This window comes from Artibeus jamaicensis, unplaced genomic scaffold, assembly GCF_021234435.1.
Source record: "Artibeus jamaicensis isolate MK-2021 breed Jamaican fruit bat unplaced genomic scaffold, CSHL_Jam_final scaffold_916, whole genome shotgun sequence".
In the NCBI taxonomy this organism is placed as follows: Eukaryota; Metazoa; Chordata; class Mammalia; order Chiroptera; family Phyllostomidae; genus Artibeus; species Artibeus jamaicensis.
Window position 1 is genome coordinate 18,829,633 of NW_026522059.1, and position 16,194 is coordinate 18,845,826.

The 16,194-nt window shown below is 33.3% G+C and overlaps 1 protein-coding gene across 3 annotated transcripts in view; it reads left to right on the forward strand.

The window, feature by feature from the left end:
* CSMD3 (CUB and Sushi multiple domains 3) overlaps positions 1 to 16,194 on the forward strand; it is a 921,636-nt gene that overhangs the window by 836,845 nt on the left and 68,597 nt on the right. For 2 of the 3 annotated variants that reach the window (XM_053661036.1, XM_053661039.1), the window contains 4 exons: positions 1,624 to 1,812; positions 8,033 to 8,218; positions 9,425 to 9,619; positions 12,166 to 12,339. In XM_053661036.1, the coding sequence (XP_053517011.1) occupies positions 1,624 to 1,812; positions 8,033 to 8,218; positions 9,425 to 9,619; positions 12,166 to 12,339 (744 nt within the window). The remainder of the gene's footprint in view (positions 1 to 1,623; positions 1,813 to 8,032; positions 8,219 to 9,424; positions 9,620 to 12,165; positions 12,340 to 16,194) is intronic. The other variant, XM_053661038.1, reaches the window with a different exon arrangement.

The following is a 16,194-nucleotide window of genomic DNA, read 5'->3' on the forward strand; positions in this document are numbered from 1 at the left end:
AAACTACTCTAATAAATATTTTATAAACAATCGTGATACATACAATTCTAGGCAGATACTTAGATAAGTTTTGAATTCCAGTTCTAAAAATACACTCTCAAATGTCACTCATATATACCAATTTCCATAACTATGCAAATAAAACAATTTTTGTCTATTTACTTTGATTTTAAAACCATACAATGATAGTTTGATTTTAACTTATTGACAATTTTCTTTTACATACTAGAAGCATCTTATCACTAACATCATATTACTAAATAGATTTCTATAAAGTTAAAAAATGTTTTGGGGCTTGCCAAGGAGAAATGATTTAAAAAATCTAAATATATTATCTAGTCATAATATATGCATTTTTCCCTAAGATATTTTATATCTGGATCTATGTTTGTATCATATGAACAATGTAAATGCCTTTTTATTAAAGTCATGACCAAAGATGTCATTTAAAATTCAGCACATTAAGCCCTGGCTGGCGTAGCTCAGTGGATTGAGCGCGGGCCTGCGAACCAGAGTATCAAGGTTCGATTCCCAGTCAAGGAACATGCCTGGGTTGCAGGCCAGTTCCCAGCAGGGGACGCATGAGAGGCCACCATACATTGATATTTCTCTTCCACTCTTTCTCCTTCCCTTCCCCTCTCTTGAAAAATAAATAAATAAAATATTTTTTAAAAATTCAGCACATTAAATTGTATTTTTAAAGACCAGAATAACTTAAAGGGAACCCATTCAAATCAAACCATTATAAGCATTAGATTGACCATGTTGTATAATAAATGCTATGTATTTGATATTTATGGCACATTTGGGTATAAATACAGTGAGAGCACAACTTTTAACCCCCAAACAGCTGGACATATTGAATAAATATATGTTTTTCCTTTAAAAGTGACAAGTTATAACACATATATTATAAGTCCAATCTATTTCCTACCATCTACCCCTAAAGTCTCATTTTTCTCAGATGCATACATTGGTGTTTCAAAGGGTAAATGGGTCCTGCCAGGCTGAATAGTCAGTCTCAAAGTACACATACATGAAAAAGCCACTTGACATTATCTTGTGGCATTTCAGACTTCAGGAGATGAAAAAAGTTTTATTTTATTGACATTTTTGTCACCATTTGTAAGCCCCCTTGATAGCATGAAAACCCTTTAATAAGCTGGGAGAAAAGATGACAGGACATAGGGGATCATTGTTAAACGTAAACCAAAATTAACTGCATGATCTAAGGTGCCACGGGTGTCAGGAAGCATAGCTACCTGCTCTCAAATACGCTCACGGAGGCTGTGGCCTTCACACCCCAACGTCACTGAAATATTTGCAAGGCTTGTGTTCCTCTCTGGTGTTAAGAAAAATAAGATATATTTCAATTTAGAGGGCATCTTTGGTGACAATGAGAAATAAAAAAAAGAAAGTTCAGAGACAGTTGTGTGTCATAAGAGCTACGTCAATAGATTGTCCAGAGGACAGAAGAAACAAACAATGTTCATATAAAATAGCATTCATATAGGTGGACTATTTTTCCCAGTACTGGTATTCCCTTAGAGGTTTTTATAACTCTGGGTTGGAAGGCATTGCGGATGTGTTCATTACCCAGCGATACTTTTTTCTTTTGGGAAGCTTTCTACTGTAGTACACCAGAATCCCCGCCTCATGGATACATCATCAGTCAGACGGGGGGACAGCTGAACAGCGTGGTCCGCTGGGCCTGCGAGCGAGGGTTCCGGCTGGTCGGAAAGAGCAGTGCCGTGTGCAGAAAGTCTTCCTATGGGTACCATGCGTGGGATGCACCTGTGCCTGCCTGTCAAGGTAAAGTGTCTTATTCATGAAAGGATAAACACATTAGTAAAAGTTACTTCATTTTCCTTTTTTAAAAAAAAAAAAATGGGTCACAGTAATTTTTAAAATTATAGAAATTCAGAAGTATATTATAGAGATGCCTCTCATGAAAATAAGGCTTAAAAACATAGAAGGAACTAGTGTAAAGGACACATGGACAACAACTAAGGGGGGTGGAAATGGGAGGGAGGTGGGGAGCATTGGGGGGGTGGGCTGGGGTGGGCGTAAAAGTAAAAAGTACAGAAAACTGTACTTGAAAAATAATTAAATAAATTAAAAAATAAAAAAAACATAGAAGGTTGAATGTAAGGAGGATTTGACATATATCTTTTTAAATTCTTCATTTGTCATGTGATTTAGGCCTTTACTCTAAACGCTGTTGCACACGCTCTGCTCACACATCTACCACTTCCATTACTCTGTTGTCAGAAAGTGGTCAACCCTGAGCTGGAGGCCGTGGTACTATGCAGTCTGCAGGAAGGATGGAGGGGATAAGAAAGGGCAAGTTCACTGAGGGCGTTCACTCTGAGTAGGCAGAAATGTACTTTCAGAGCAACCCATTTGAGAGAGGATGATGTAGCTAATCACCTATTGTTTCTTCTTCACTGTTTAGCTAACTCAACAGATAGATGTCTTTTATTTCATTTGTATTTTGTTAAAAATTGAGGCACTGTCTGAGCATTGCATCCTGCAAACAGAATGACAAGCTACTAATTAACAAATGGCACATTTTTAGAGCTTTGGACCAGGTCTTGTTTGAAAAAGCAGTTTAGTCTCTTAGCTAGGTAGAGTCACAAAGACAAATTCAGCATCAAGAAAATCTATCATTGGAATTTTAAAATATTTAACATACCACATTATATTATATTTAACATAAAATTAAATGTCATATCAATATGATATGACATTTCAATATGATATTTAATTTTAAACTTGATATATCCTTCCCACAGTGTGGAGGTGTATATGACAACTATGAATCCTCACATTAAAAAAATGCTCATGCTCTTAGTGAGTAAATGATGGTTCTTACCTACAGTCTGCTTAATGGAGGTGATTTTGATTAAATAAACAAAATGTAATAAAATTGATTTTAATACAATCAATTAAAATTTAAAATTAAACAGCAGCAAGTTAAAATGAACAGAGAATAGATATTACCCGACACCTGAAATGGCTCCTCTTACATATTAAACTGCAATTTTTAATTCATGAAAAAATAATATCTCCAATAGACATGTATAAATAAATGAGAAATGAAAGAACTATTGTTTCCTTGTTCTGGTGATGCAGGAAATATTAACCACTTATCGGAATTCTGGGAAGTGTCATGACCTTACTGGGTTGTAAACACTGAGGGTGCCCACTTCATGCAGAATACATATACTTTAATAAATATAGAAACCTCTGTTTTTCTATGGGCAGTGAGTAGCAGGAGTATTTACCTATTCTTAGCATTAAATAATTTCTAGGAACTTGTCTGGAAAAAACATCTTTGATCCCATAATTTTAGAACTTTGGGAATCTAAGAAAATATATATGTATAATTATCTGTCAATCATATATTTTAAATAAATATTAAAATGCTCTGAACGTTTAACTACTACATTTTATTATATAAGAATTATTTATATATTTAATATATAAATTTATTTACTATGTGCAGTAAATGTATATTAATATATAATAATCATTAGGAAATCTTTAAGGAAATAATTAACTGTTGGCTAAAATAAAATATATCCTGCAATTTCTGAAACTTTGAAATTGCTTGGTAGAGTCAGCTCTAAAATTTCTTTTTTTTTGTATATAATATAAAATTTACATATTGAATCATGTCTTTTAATTGTTTGATTTAAAATCACTCTACAATTAAAATAGGCAAATTGAAATGCAATTAAACATTTCTAATTCAAGCAGTCATTCCAAAATGGAACTTTTATTATCATTGGACAATATTACTTATTTTTTAACTTTCATTGTTTTTTATTATGGTTGAATTTAGTATTTTATTAGTTTTGAGTGTAAAGCATAGTGGTTAGACATTTATATAGCTTATGAGGTGATACTCCTTGACAAGTCTGACACCATACATAATTATTACTGTACAATATTATTGACTATAATCCTTATGCTGTACTTTACATTCCCATAACTATTCTGCAACTACCAATTTGTTCTTCTTAATCCCCTTGCCTGTTTCACCCAGCACCTGAAACGGCTCCCACTAGCAACCATCATTTTGTTCTCTATACATATGAGTCTCTGTTTTGTTTGCTATTTTTTTCAGAGCACACGTATAAGTAAAATCATATGTTATTTGTCACCTTTCTCTCTCTGACTTGCTTCACTTAGCATAGGACCTCTAGGTCTATCCATGTTGTTGCAAATGGTAAGAGTTCATTCTTTTTATGGCCAGTAACATTGCCTTATTTGTATGAACCATCTCCTCTTTATCTAGTCATCCGTTAATGGACATTTATGTTGCTCCCATACCTTGACTATCAGATAGAATGCTGCAATGAACAGAGGGATGCATATATCTCTCTGAAGTAGTATTTTGATTTATTTGAATAAATATCTTTAAGTGAAATTGCTGGGTCATAAGACAGTTTCATTTTTTAATTCTTTGAGAAAATTCCATACTGTTTCCCATGCTGGCTGTACCAATCTGCATTCCCACTAATATTGCACCAGGGTTCCCTTTTTTCCATATCTTTGCCTACACTTATTTGTTGATTTATTGATGATAGCCATTCTGACAGGTGTGAGGTGATATTGTGATTTATATTTGTAGTTCTCTGATATTAAGCATCTTTTCTTATATCTGTTGGCCTCTTGGAGAAATATCTATTCAGGTCCTCAGCCCATTTTTTGACTGGATTATTTTTGGTGTAAATATATGAGGTTCTTTTTTTTACTTCATATATTAACCTCATCAGATAGGTCATTGGCAAATATCAATTTGGTAGGTTGTTTTATTTTATTTTGTTGATGGTGTCCTTTGCTATGCAAAACCTTATAGTTTGATGTTGGCTCATTTATTTTTCTGATGTGGATCCTGGTCTGCAGGATCCTTGTATGTTGTGGCTGCTAATGAACAAATACACACAGACAACAGAAGTCCTGTGGAGAAAAAGGGACGGCATGACCACTCTTTGAGACAGAGAGGGCGAGAGGGCCAGAGGCCCCCAGCCTCGGTCTGGACAAGCTTTTATTGCTTTTCTGGGTACATTACATGGAGGGTAGTTCTCATTTACTATGCACAGATTTGCTGCAGGTGATTACCTTTTACAGATAACAAAGGAAAGAATGTTGCTAATTACTTCAAATAGAAGGATGTTACAGACCAAGGGGAAAAGTGGTTGATCAGTCACACTCCATACTTGGGAGGTTTAGCACAGACTTTAGAAAGTTACAGTAAGCACTTTCTTCCTCAATTCAGGGTGAGGGAGTTTTATCAAAAGCAAGTCTGATTGCAGTCTAGGTTCAATGCAGCCCTGATTCCCCATGGGGAAACCTCTCTGTGGGCGTGGTCCTGCATGCCACTTGCTTCCCACTGGTTTTCCACATGAGTGCTGAGCTACATTTCCACACCATGTGAAATAGTTCCATACATTTTCCTTTTGTATCCCTTGCCCTAGAAGCTGCATCCAAAAAAAATTACTTAAGAGTGTAGTCAAGGAATTTACTGTGTATGATTTCTTCTAGAAGTTTTATGGTTTCAGGTCTTATATTTAAGTCTTTATTTTGAGTTTCTTCTTGTATATGGTATAAGGAAGTGGTCTATTTTCATTTTTTTGCATGTATCTGTCCATTTTCCCAACAACATGTACTGGAAGAGACTGTTTTTACCCCTACTATTGAACACTTTTAATAGATTGTTTTCTAAAAATGTTTGTTGTATGTGACCTGTGTTTAGACATAGATATTTAAAATAAAGTGCTAAAACATCACTGGAAAGAGCTATTCACATAATGCAAATTTTTGTTTTGTTCCAAATTTTCTTTACATTCTCTATTTTTATTCTGTCTCTTCGGTCTCCTAGTTCATATATTTACTTGAACAAAAATGTGAGCATATTTAAAGATAGAAAATTTAATTTACTACCTCTATTTGGATTTGGTTAGGTGTTTCATTTCTTTGTGGACACATCAAATAGCCATTCATTGATCACCCCCGCACATTTCAGGAACTGAACCATTTTCATCCAAGTATGCAATTGAGTATCACACAGTGTTATGTAGAAATGGTCACTTAGTATTCCCAGTCTCACTTTTAATTTCAATTTTATTTTGAGAGTTGTCTAGAGAAACCTCTTTGTCAACCACTCAGTGATGATGGTTTTTCCAGTTCTAAATTATGGCCGTTGTGCATTAACCACATATGTGTAAGCTATTTAACCTATATTTGCTTTTTACTTTGATATGAGTTCAGCCTATACTACACCAACAATGTAGAATTAATTATTAAAACATCAATTAGTATATCATCTTTGGTTTTTGAAATTCCCAGAAGTCCCAAATGGAAATACAAACATTTCTTTAACATCAGGAAACTATTTACATTTAAAACACTATTTATTATCTTAGAGTTTCTATAATTGGATAGTAAGGATAATAAGATAATTACATGAGATTGCTTATACAATTTATTTAGCCAGTGCTACTGCTTTTCTGTTCATAATACGTAGGTTATCAGATTACAGAAGGTTAAATTATTCACTGATTAAGTGTGCCCCATTCAGTTATGAGAATTTCATATAGATTTCACTAAATTTTTTTACTTTATATTTAATTCATATGGATTAACTAAAATTAAACAATTTACTGATAGGCTTTAAAAGCAGAAACAATTTTTAGATTGAAATTGGAGACAGGTAAATGAAACATGGCATTTGTAAACATTGCAACTAAGCTCATGTCTTTCTGTTCTTTATTCCTTTTGATATGAGAAAAATATATATAGTTGCAAACCTAGAATTTTTCTGAAACCTATAATACTAGGTAATTTAAAATTCAGGCATTTTCTGATTTTGTATAGGTAATATATAGTACATATACCAAATATTGCATAATAACTGCAATGGTCCTGTGGCTATACTTATATTCTAATTTTTTGCTGCAGATATATGTACAAATACTTACACATATTTGAATCTGATATAAAAGATACAGCTAATCTCACTTTATTTAGCGTATAGATGCCAAATGTATTCTTTGACTACTCATGCTCTTGTTCTTTTTGAGATGCAAACAGTGTACTTGGAGAGCAGAGAAGGATAACAATTGACCCTTGAAGATGTCTGTATAGTCATTTAAATTAATAATATATTAGAATATCCTATATACATAATCTATTTAAATATAAAATTTTAACTATAATTGTCATATTATGATAAAACTAATCTTCACCTATTCAGATTTGTTGCATATAAAAATCAAGACATTTATGACACATTAATGAAATGCAGGAAAATCCAAAATAGTTTTTAAGATGGTAAGTCCTGGCCTTTTATTGATTAAACATGTCCATACACATGTACGTATGACATTTTATTGATTAAACATGTCCATACACATGTACGTATGTATGGCCTTTTATTGATTAAACATGTCCATACACATGTACGTATGACATTTTATGGACACATCCAAGCATATAGAGTGTGGCCAGCCCTAAGACAAAGCAGTATCCAGCTTCCAGGTAAAATAAATCTATTTGTTTTTGTTCCTGGCCAGAGTCCTATTTGCTACTGGTTACCACCCCCTTTATAATATTTAGTAATTGCCTGTCACACTGAATGGACCAAACTTGCTATGTGGTGATGTAGTCATGGGTAAGCCCTATATACACTCTATATTTACCTCACTTGCATCCTCATAAAATCTATATGGGTGCTGATAACCATGCACATGGTGACAGGAAAATAAGTAAGAAACTAGAAAGGAAGGTTAACCATGTGTGGATTCACCAAAAAAACAAACAAAAAATCCCCCACAGTCATAGGGGTTTGAAATACATTATTCCAAAAGTTTTTGGTTCAGAAAAGCATTTTTAGGAGGAATTCTGATATTGTTTCAGGATTTAATAAAACCTCAAATAATTTGGCATGCTTTACAGTTTAAAAGACTTAGAAAATAAATTCTGTTTCTGTTTCTGTAATTTTATATTTTTGTATTTATTCTAGCAATTTCCTGTGGGATTCCTAAAGCTCCGACAAATGGAGGAATACTCACAACAGACTACTTGGTAGGCACCCGAGTCACCTATTTTTGTCATGATGGATATAGATTGTCGTCTAAGGAACTCACCACCGCCATCTGTCAATCAGATGGAACATGGAGCAACCATAACAAGACCCCTCGCTGTGTTGGTACGTATGTGGAGGAAATGTTGTCATTTGTGTTTCTATTGGCATCTTACATGATTTGGAATTTTATGTAATGTTTCCGTGAAGTGTGAGGTCTAAAAGGAAAAGTTAATTTAGCTGTCTTACATATTAACGTTTCATTTATTTCATCATTCATCAATCAACCTGTGTTTTAATGTACAGGCCCTTGAAAATATTTTTTTTAATTCTCATTAATAAATAATGTTTTCATACATTGCTCCTAATTTTTATAAGGAAAAATAATGCTGCTGATATGATCCATAACTTCTGACTTTGTCAGTATTCTTCAGGTTACTTACATTTAGAATATTTCCCATTGCTGTATTGCTACATCAGAAGGTAAATCAATATTATATAATGTTAAGAGAATCTAATTCTAATAAAATATATGGTAGCAATAGGGTCAGAGAATATTGGTTTAAATAAGGTCTTCACTACTTCTCCATGTTTCAATTGTTTTTAAAAATTTAAGACTAACATTTTAATTAACCTGTGATTTCATTTAAAGTGAGGCTTGTTAAATTATTTGCAGTCTTAACCTAGTGTCTAACAATGCTTACATTGAGAAACTTTTGAATTAGACAAAGTTTATATCACAACTTTTGCATAAAAAGAACCTTCTCATAAAACAGATTTCCTTAAAATATAGCCCTTCCAAAACTTATGAAGAAGGAAGAGAATGGTCTTTTCCTATTGTCAGGACTAATGTTGCAATGATCATGGAGTGCAGATCCCCCTTAGAGACCCTGATTTCATTTCCTTTGAATATATACCTGGGGGTGTGGGTGGGGAGTAGCTAAATCCTACAGCAGCTTTGTTTTTAATTTTTTGAGGAACCTCTATACTGGCTATATGTTCATTTTGTAGTGGCTGTAACAGTTTAAATTCTCACCAATTTGTACAAGAGTTCCTTTTTCCCACATTCTGTCAATTATACCTTAATAAACCTGTACAAAGACTTTGAAGTGTGAAATGACAGGGCATGTTCAACTCCCAGCAATGCCATAGGGCAGAGGAGAAGATTACAAAGAAAAGAAATAAAAACAAATGTTAAAGGACCTCACATGGCACAATAGTGAATGAATTAAGGCAGCCGTGATCTAAAGGAGGGAATAGACCTGAGATACGATTAGGAGGTAGAATAGACAGAGTGACTTATTCTCATTTATATTCTCGGCATCTGTATAGTTGTTACATGTCCAAGCATCAATTCCTTTACCTTGGAACATGGAAGATGGAGAATTGTGAATGGCTCCCATTATGAATACAAAACCAAGGTAGTGTTCAGCTGTGACCCTGGTTATCATGGACTAGGTCCTGCTTCTATTGAATGCCTTCCTAATGGCACCTGGAGTTGGAGAAATGAAAGACCATATTGTCAAAGTAAGTATCCACTTTGCTGACATATTTCATAAGTTATCCTCGGTGAGTGCTTGCTTGATCACTTCCTTTTCCAGGCACACTGAGCAATAATGACATAGTATTACTTAAAAGATTATTTATTCTCATTAAATTTAAAATTTTCTAACTTATTCTGTATTGGTAAATGCTTATGCAAAAAGCACAGGCTTTGGCTTCAAAAATCTGTGTTGGAATTCTCAGTATGTCATTTACTACAAAATTAAAAAATGCTGTTGCATACTTCCACTTTGCTAGCTCCACTTTTAGCCTTTTTCATGTATTATTTTATTTAGTCCTTAGTTCCCATGCTACAGACTAGTTGATATTATTATATTCATCTTACCAAAAAGAAAACTATGTCCCAGATTGTATTATTTTACACGTCAAAGATAAATGGTGGAGAAATGGAACCAATCCAGTCAGTCTGACTATACCCTTGTCTTCTAACCATTGTGTTATAAGGTGTTTATTCCTTTTAATTCAAATACTCTAAACTATAAAATTATGGTAATGCCTATCTCATGGTTATTGTAAAAATTTAATGGTATGATATGTTGAAAAATATCAGCTAGAACTTGATTCACAATAGGAGCTCAATAAATATTTATTGAATCAAATTGAATATGTTGCCTTTCTATTTCCATGCATTCTTATAATAAAAATGGCCAGTGTCTAATGTAGATAAACTAACAGAACAAAGGATATTCAGATGAAATTTCTCAAACTCACTTTGAACTTCCTTCACTACATTTATTCAGTGTTTACTAAATGCCAGGAAATAGGCTGAAAATTCATCCTTTTATTTTTTTGTACAATACAACTCTAAGCCATCTGTGGCACAGACACAGTTTATAAAAAAACTAAAAAAGGAATCAGAAGTCTAATGATAAATAGGAAGTTTAATACAGCACACAACTATCTGTGTGGCAATTACAAAGTTACCAAGTTTTATTCTAGTCATTAATTTCCGTTTTGTAATTTACTTTCATAATCTCTATGTAAACATAGAATTTGGGGGTTTCCCTTCTTATAAGATAATTATATTGATTAATTAAAATCTCAAATACAGATATTTAAATTATTGTTGATATTCTAAAAATATGCATCTGTATTCACAAATTTTTGCCCTGTTCCTTAAGGTTTTCTTTACATCTACCTTTATTGTTTTTTTTTACTATAATTTCATTAAAAAGGCATGTAACAAAAGGATATTTCAAAGAGGTAACGAAAATGATCTCCAACAAAAACATTGATGAGACGTTCAACAAATACTTGTCTGGCTTCTTTGTGCTCTGTCCTCTATTGTGTAGAAGGGTTTACTTGGTCTAGAAGATCAGGTCCCTGCCAAGAGCTAAGAATGGGGAACAACAAGGAATCTAACAATTGCAATTCACTGAGAAATAGAAAAATAGTAATTTGTCTGGTCCTCCATTTGCTCATCATTTAAAGTCAAACAGTATATATTAGTGCCGTTAATATGTATAAATAGCATAGCTACCTCAAAGGATTACTTGGGGATTAGTTCACACCAATCAGTTCATTTTCAGTTTTATCTGTAACAATTTAAAGTTTGCAGATTTTCTATTTGTCAATTGAACAGCCATCTAAAGGCTCGGCCTGGAAGCAGAGCTGGAGCTAGAATAATGCATTATGGATTGATGGTTAGTGTTGGATTTGAAGTTAGACTGCTGGGTTTAATTGTGATTGTCTATTTACAGACTGCAAATCGTATTACTTAATTTGATGTGCCCACATCCTAGTGTGTATAATTCTGATAATGGTTGCATCTTCCTCAGGGTTCTTTAGAGAATTACATAAGTGAAAACACTACTAATAGTGTCTGGTACAAAATAAAAACTCAATAAGCATGATCCATTATTTTCTTTTTCCTAGAAAGAGAATTCATTCATCATCTTTAAATAGAGAGGAGTCATGAGATCTGGGTTCTGAAAGACCTAGCAAGTTAGTTAATCTGCCTTTTTCAATTTTAAAACCTACAAACAAAATGGGAACTATAACTGTATCTAACGGTTCTTGTGAGAACCAAATATTTTACATGTAAAGTATTCTTATTAAATAGTAGTGTCATCAAAAAAAGTAATTATAATTACTGTCAGCATTGTTCGGTTGATGAAGAAACTTTGTCTCATGTTTGTCAAGGGATTGCCTGGTGTCACTTGATAAATCAGAGGAAGACTTTAAGCTAATGAATTAGCTACCCTTAAATCTTGTGATTTTTTTTTCTCCCTCTACATCCTGCTGAGTAACCAGGTTGGCTAAGCAAAAGACACAAATACAATAACTTCATCACATGATGATCCAACTTAGATTTTATTGGAACTGAAAGAGGATGAATTTTAAATGATGTCATATATTTTCTCGACATTTTCACACTCTTTCAGACATGGTTTACAGATGTCAGTTTCAATGTAAAAATGTCAAGTCAAAGGGAATCCAGAATGTTAAAAGCATGGTTTTGTTATATTGACTATGTATGTAACAGTTTTAACTTTTTCACTGTTTTGAAGTTATTTCCTGTGGAGAACTACCTACACCTCCAAATGGAAATAAGATTGGAACCCAGACTTCTTACAGCTCCACGGCCATCTTTACCTGTGACTCGGGGTTCATCCTGGTGGGCTCTGCCGTGCGGGAATGCCTTTCTTCAGGTCTTTGGAGTGGGTCTGAAACCAGATGTCTGGGTAAGGATCTTCAAATCACTTTAGCCAACATTTTTTTTTCTCTCCCTTCTGGAAAAGATGCAGTCCTTTTTTCATAATATGAGGTAACAACTTTTATTTACTCAGTAAGGGTTCATACTAGAAAATATTTAACTTTACAAATGTCTCATGGTAGAAAGTTATTTAACAAATAACTCTAAAAGTTAATCAACAATTATGGCAAATGAAACTCGCATCATTAAGGAGTGACACATTGTCTTCCAGGCATGGTGAAAATAAAAAGGTGAAAACTAATGACTGAAAAATATATATCTGCATACTCAGCTGGATTAATTGCTGTAGCAATTAGTTCATTCTAAACATAGTCAGTTCTTCCTTCACCTATTTGTTTAAGGCAATAACCAAAGAAGAAAAATAATTTCCACATTAAAAAATTCTCCTCTCTTTTTTGTTTCACAATTTCAACATATTTAATATTACTTTCTATTAAAACTTTAAAAATATATGTTTGCAAACCTGATTTTAGGGTAAATGGAACTTTTCTAGAGCTTTTTGAATTTAATATTTATAAACAACTGTGCAGTAAAAGAAACCAAATTAGCTATTTCTTCTTACACCTCCTCTTTTATTATTAAAATAATATTATGATTTATGCTTTATCTCCTTTTCCAAAGATTTTAATATCTTTCTAATATTAAGAAAATGGTATGATTTATGCCTTATTTTTCTCTAAAATGATATCAAGGTATGACAGTCAGTACTGAGTTAGGAATAATAAAAATTGTTCTAATTACTCACTTGTCTTTTGGAAACAGGAATAATCACTGTGTTTACCAACTCAAAATTGCTGATTATTATGCACAGGGTGTTGATAAATGTGTACAGTAGTTTTTCTTTAAAGTTTTACTGTTTACAATATGACACATTGCAGAAAATTCTGTACTCTAGCAACTTAAATGTATATTGTTTTGTTAATTAGCTTGAAAATATTTATGGTAATACAATGGTAATTTGAAACCTAAAAGGTTTTGTTAGAAGTTTTGGAAAAATTATATTTTTTACCACTTCAGGCATATCTATTAATTGGTGTACTGGGAAATAGCAACAATGGTTTCTTTGTAAGAGTACATACCTTTAAATGTGCTATTAGACTACTGTATAAGAAGAAAATAGTAAATGAATTAAATCTTTATATGTTAATGTAGGGTTAAATCATCAAGTAAGAGAGTTTTCTAGTAATTCCTAAACTTAATTTGGGAATACTGATTTCAATTACAGATTACTTAGTTTACTTACAATTTTGAAAATGCATATGCAAACTAAAATTAAAATATTATATTTTATGGTTCTTTGTCCTTATGGACTGTTATTGTATGTTGTTTGTTGAAAACCGTATAGAGAGAGAGGGTGGTTTTATTCAGCTATGTAGAATCCCAATTCTGTTCTCTGAGGAGACCGGACATAACAAAATATTTATGAGAAAATGTTGCCTCTCAGTCTGTGAAGACAACATCATCCTCCACTGCAGAGGACGTAGCTGACATCAGACAGAAATTTAAAAGGATGTTGGTAGTACAAAAGTGCAGTTGCTAAACAAGCAAATCCTAGCATCTTAAGCTTAGAGTGACCTAGTGGATTCATGTAGCCCAATCATTCTTCTCATGTTGGAAAACAACTTGTCCTTAGAGCTCCAGACATTTTTGGCTTGGAATGGTACCTCTTTGTTTAAGGCTACTTTCATTCTCTTTCATCTATGTCAAGGTGTGTATCAGCAATTTTTTTAAATCACTGAGTAGAATTCCATTGTATGAATACCCTGTTGATGGACATCTGGGATCTGACCAGCTTGGGGCTGTTTTAAATAAAGCTGCTATGAATGCTCATGTAAAACTTTTGTTGCGCACATGTGCATTTATTTCTCTTTAATAATCAGGAGTAAATTTCCTGGTAGAGTTCTGGTGGTTTCGCCACTTCTCCAGCATATGGTATAATCATTTGTTTTTACTTTTTAATTTTATTCATTCTGTTGGGCGCATAAAGTTATAAGATTTTAATTTGCATTATTTTGATAATTACTTATGTACTACAATTTCTTGGGCTTACTGGCCATTTGTAAATTTTCTTTGTAATGGTATATTTTGTATTGAATTGTTTTCTACTATGAAATGTGGGACTTCTCTGTAAATTCTGGTTGCCAGGGTTTCACCTTTAGGTGCTTTCTGAATATTTTGCATTGGCATTCCTGAATGGTGTCTCCTGATGTGCAGAAGTTTTCAATTTTGATAGTTTATCTTATCTTCCTTTTCCCTGTGTGGTTACTGCTTTCTGTAGCTGACTTAGAAAACCTTTGCTCAGCCATATGTCACAAAGATTTTCTCTCAAGTGCTTCTCTAGAAAGTCTGTAGTTTTGGTCTTACTTTTGTATCTGTGATTTATTTTTAAGTTGTGGTTGTAAGTATTGCAGAGTAATGTTGAGATTTTTGTTTTGTTTTGTTTGCTCCCAGAATGATGTTTGACACTACTTATAAAATATATTTTATGTCTTGAAACTTTGTACGTTAGCTTTCCCAATTAGTTCTTATTTTTTAAGACAATTTTGAATACTCTAGGTCCTCTGTAGTATCATAAAACTTTTAGAATTAGATTATTATTTTTTTATTTTTAAAAAGGCCTGTTAACTAATGATCAAGATCACATTGAATCTATAGATCATTGTAGAAAAGTGGCATCTAACAGTGTTGAACCTTCCAGTTTATGGGCATAGTGTGTTTAGTATATTTATTTCTTTATTCTGGTCTTTATTTTTTTTGTAGTGGCAATATTTTGTATTTTTAGCATAGAGACCATATACATCTTTTACTAAATTTGTTCCTCAAAATGTTCAGTGTATTTATACTGTAAGTGAAATCATTCATCTTTAATTATATTTCCCAATTGTTAACTGCTATTCAATATTATATAAAAACATGATTATTTAAAATATTTATCTAGTATCCTGCAACTTTGCTAAATTTACTCATTAGTTTTAGGATTTTTCTATACATACATCATCAGAGCATAGAGCTGTTTTACTTTTTTATTTCTCAGGTTTATGCTTCCCCTTTCTTCTTTTGTACAAATGCATTACACTGTATATAGCCAACCAAATAATGTTAAGTAGAACTGCTAAAAGTAGACAGCCTTGTCTTTCTCGCTGTATCATGAGTAATGAATTCAACATTCCATCCATAAATATGTTTTTAGCTGGAGGTTTCTCTTTGGGTGCTCTACACTCATTCTCCCAAAACACGCAATACTCTAGATTGGGTGTAGGACACCAGCTGATATCCCACAGTTCAACTCTATCTTGACACTATCTACCTGGGAATACCATCAGATTCTATAAGTTAAGGGTTCACTCTGACAGGCCTGTCCCCAACCCACCACTGTAGATGCCATTCATCAACCTGTGATTCTGAAAAAAAAAATGGCTAAGTTCGAGGGTTCCAACAATTTTGTTACTGGGTTTGATTATTTTGCTAAAGAGGCTCACAGAACTAAGAGAAACACTTTACTTATTAGTTCACCAGTTTGTTATAAGAGTGAAACTGTGAAAATGACCCAGAGGTCCAGTTGCCTGCCATCATGAAAGCCAAATTTGTGAGGCAGGTTATAGTGGAGAAGGTGAGGGATTTTTTTCCGAAGTTGAAGGCCTGAGAACATGGCAGGTTCATGCCTCCAAAAACATCATAGCAGCTCAGGTGTCCAGGCTGTGTTAAGCTTTTAATACATGATTTTCTATGAGTTTGTTAGTGTTACAGAACAAAGGGGGCCAAGGGCGATATACTGTTACCGAAAGGACCCCTTACTGGGCCTGATTGTCCACCGCCCATTAGG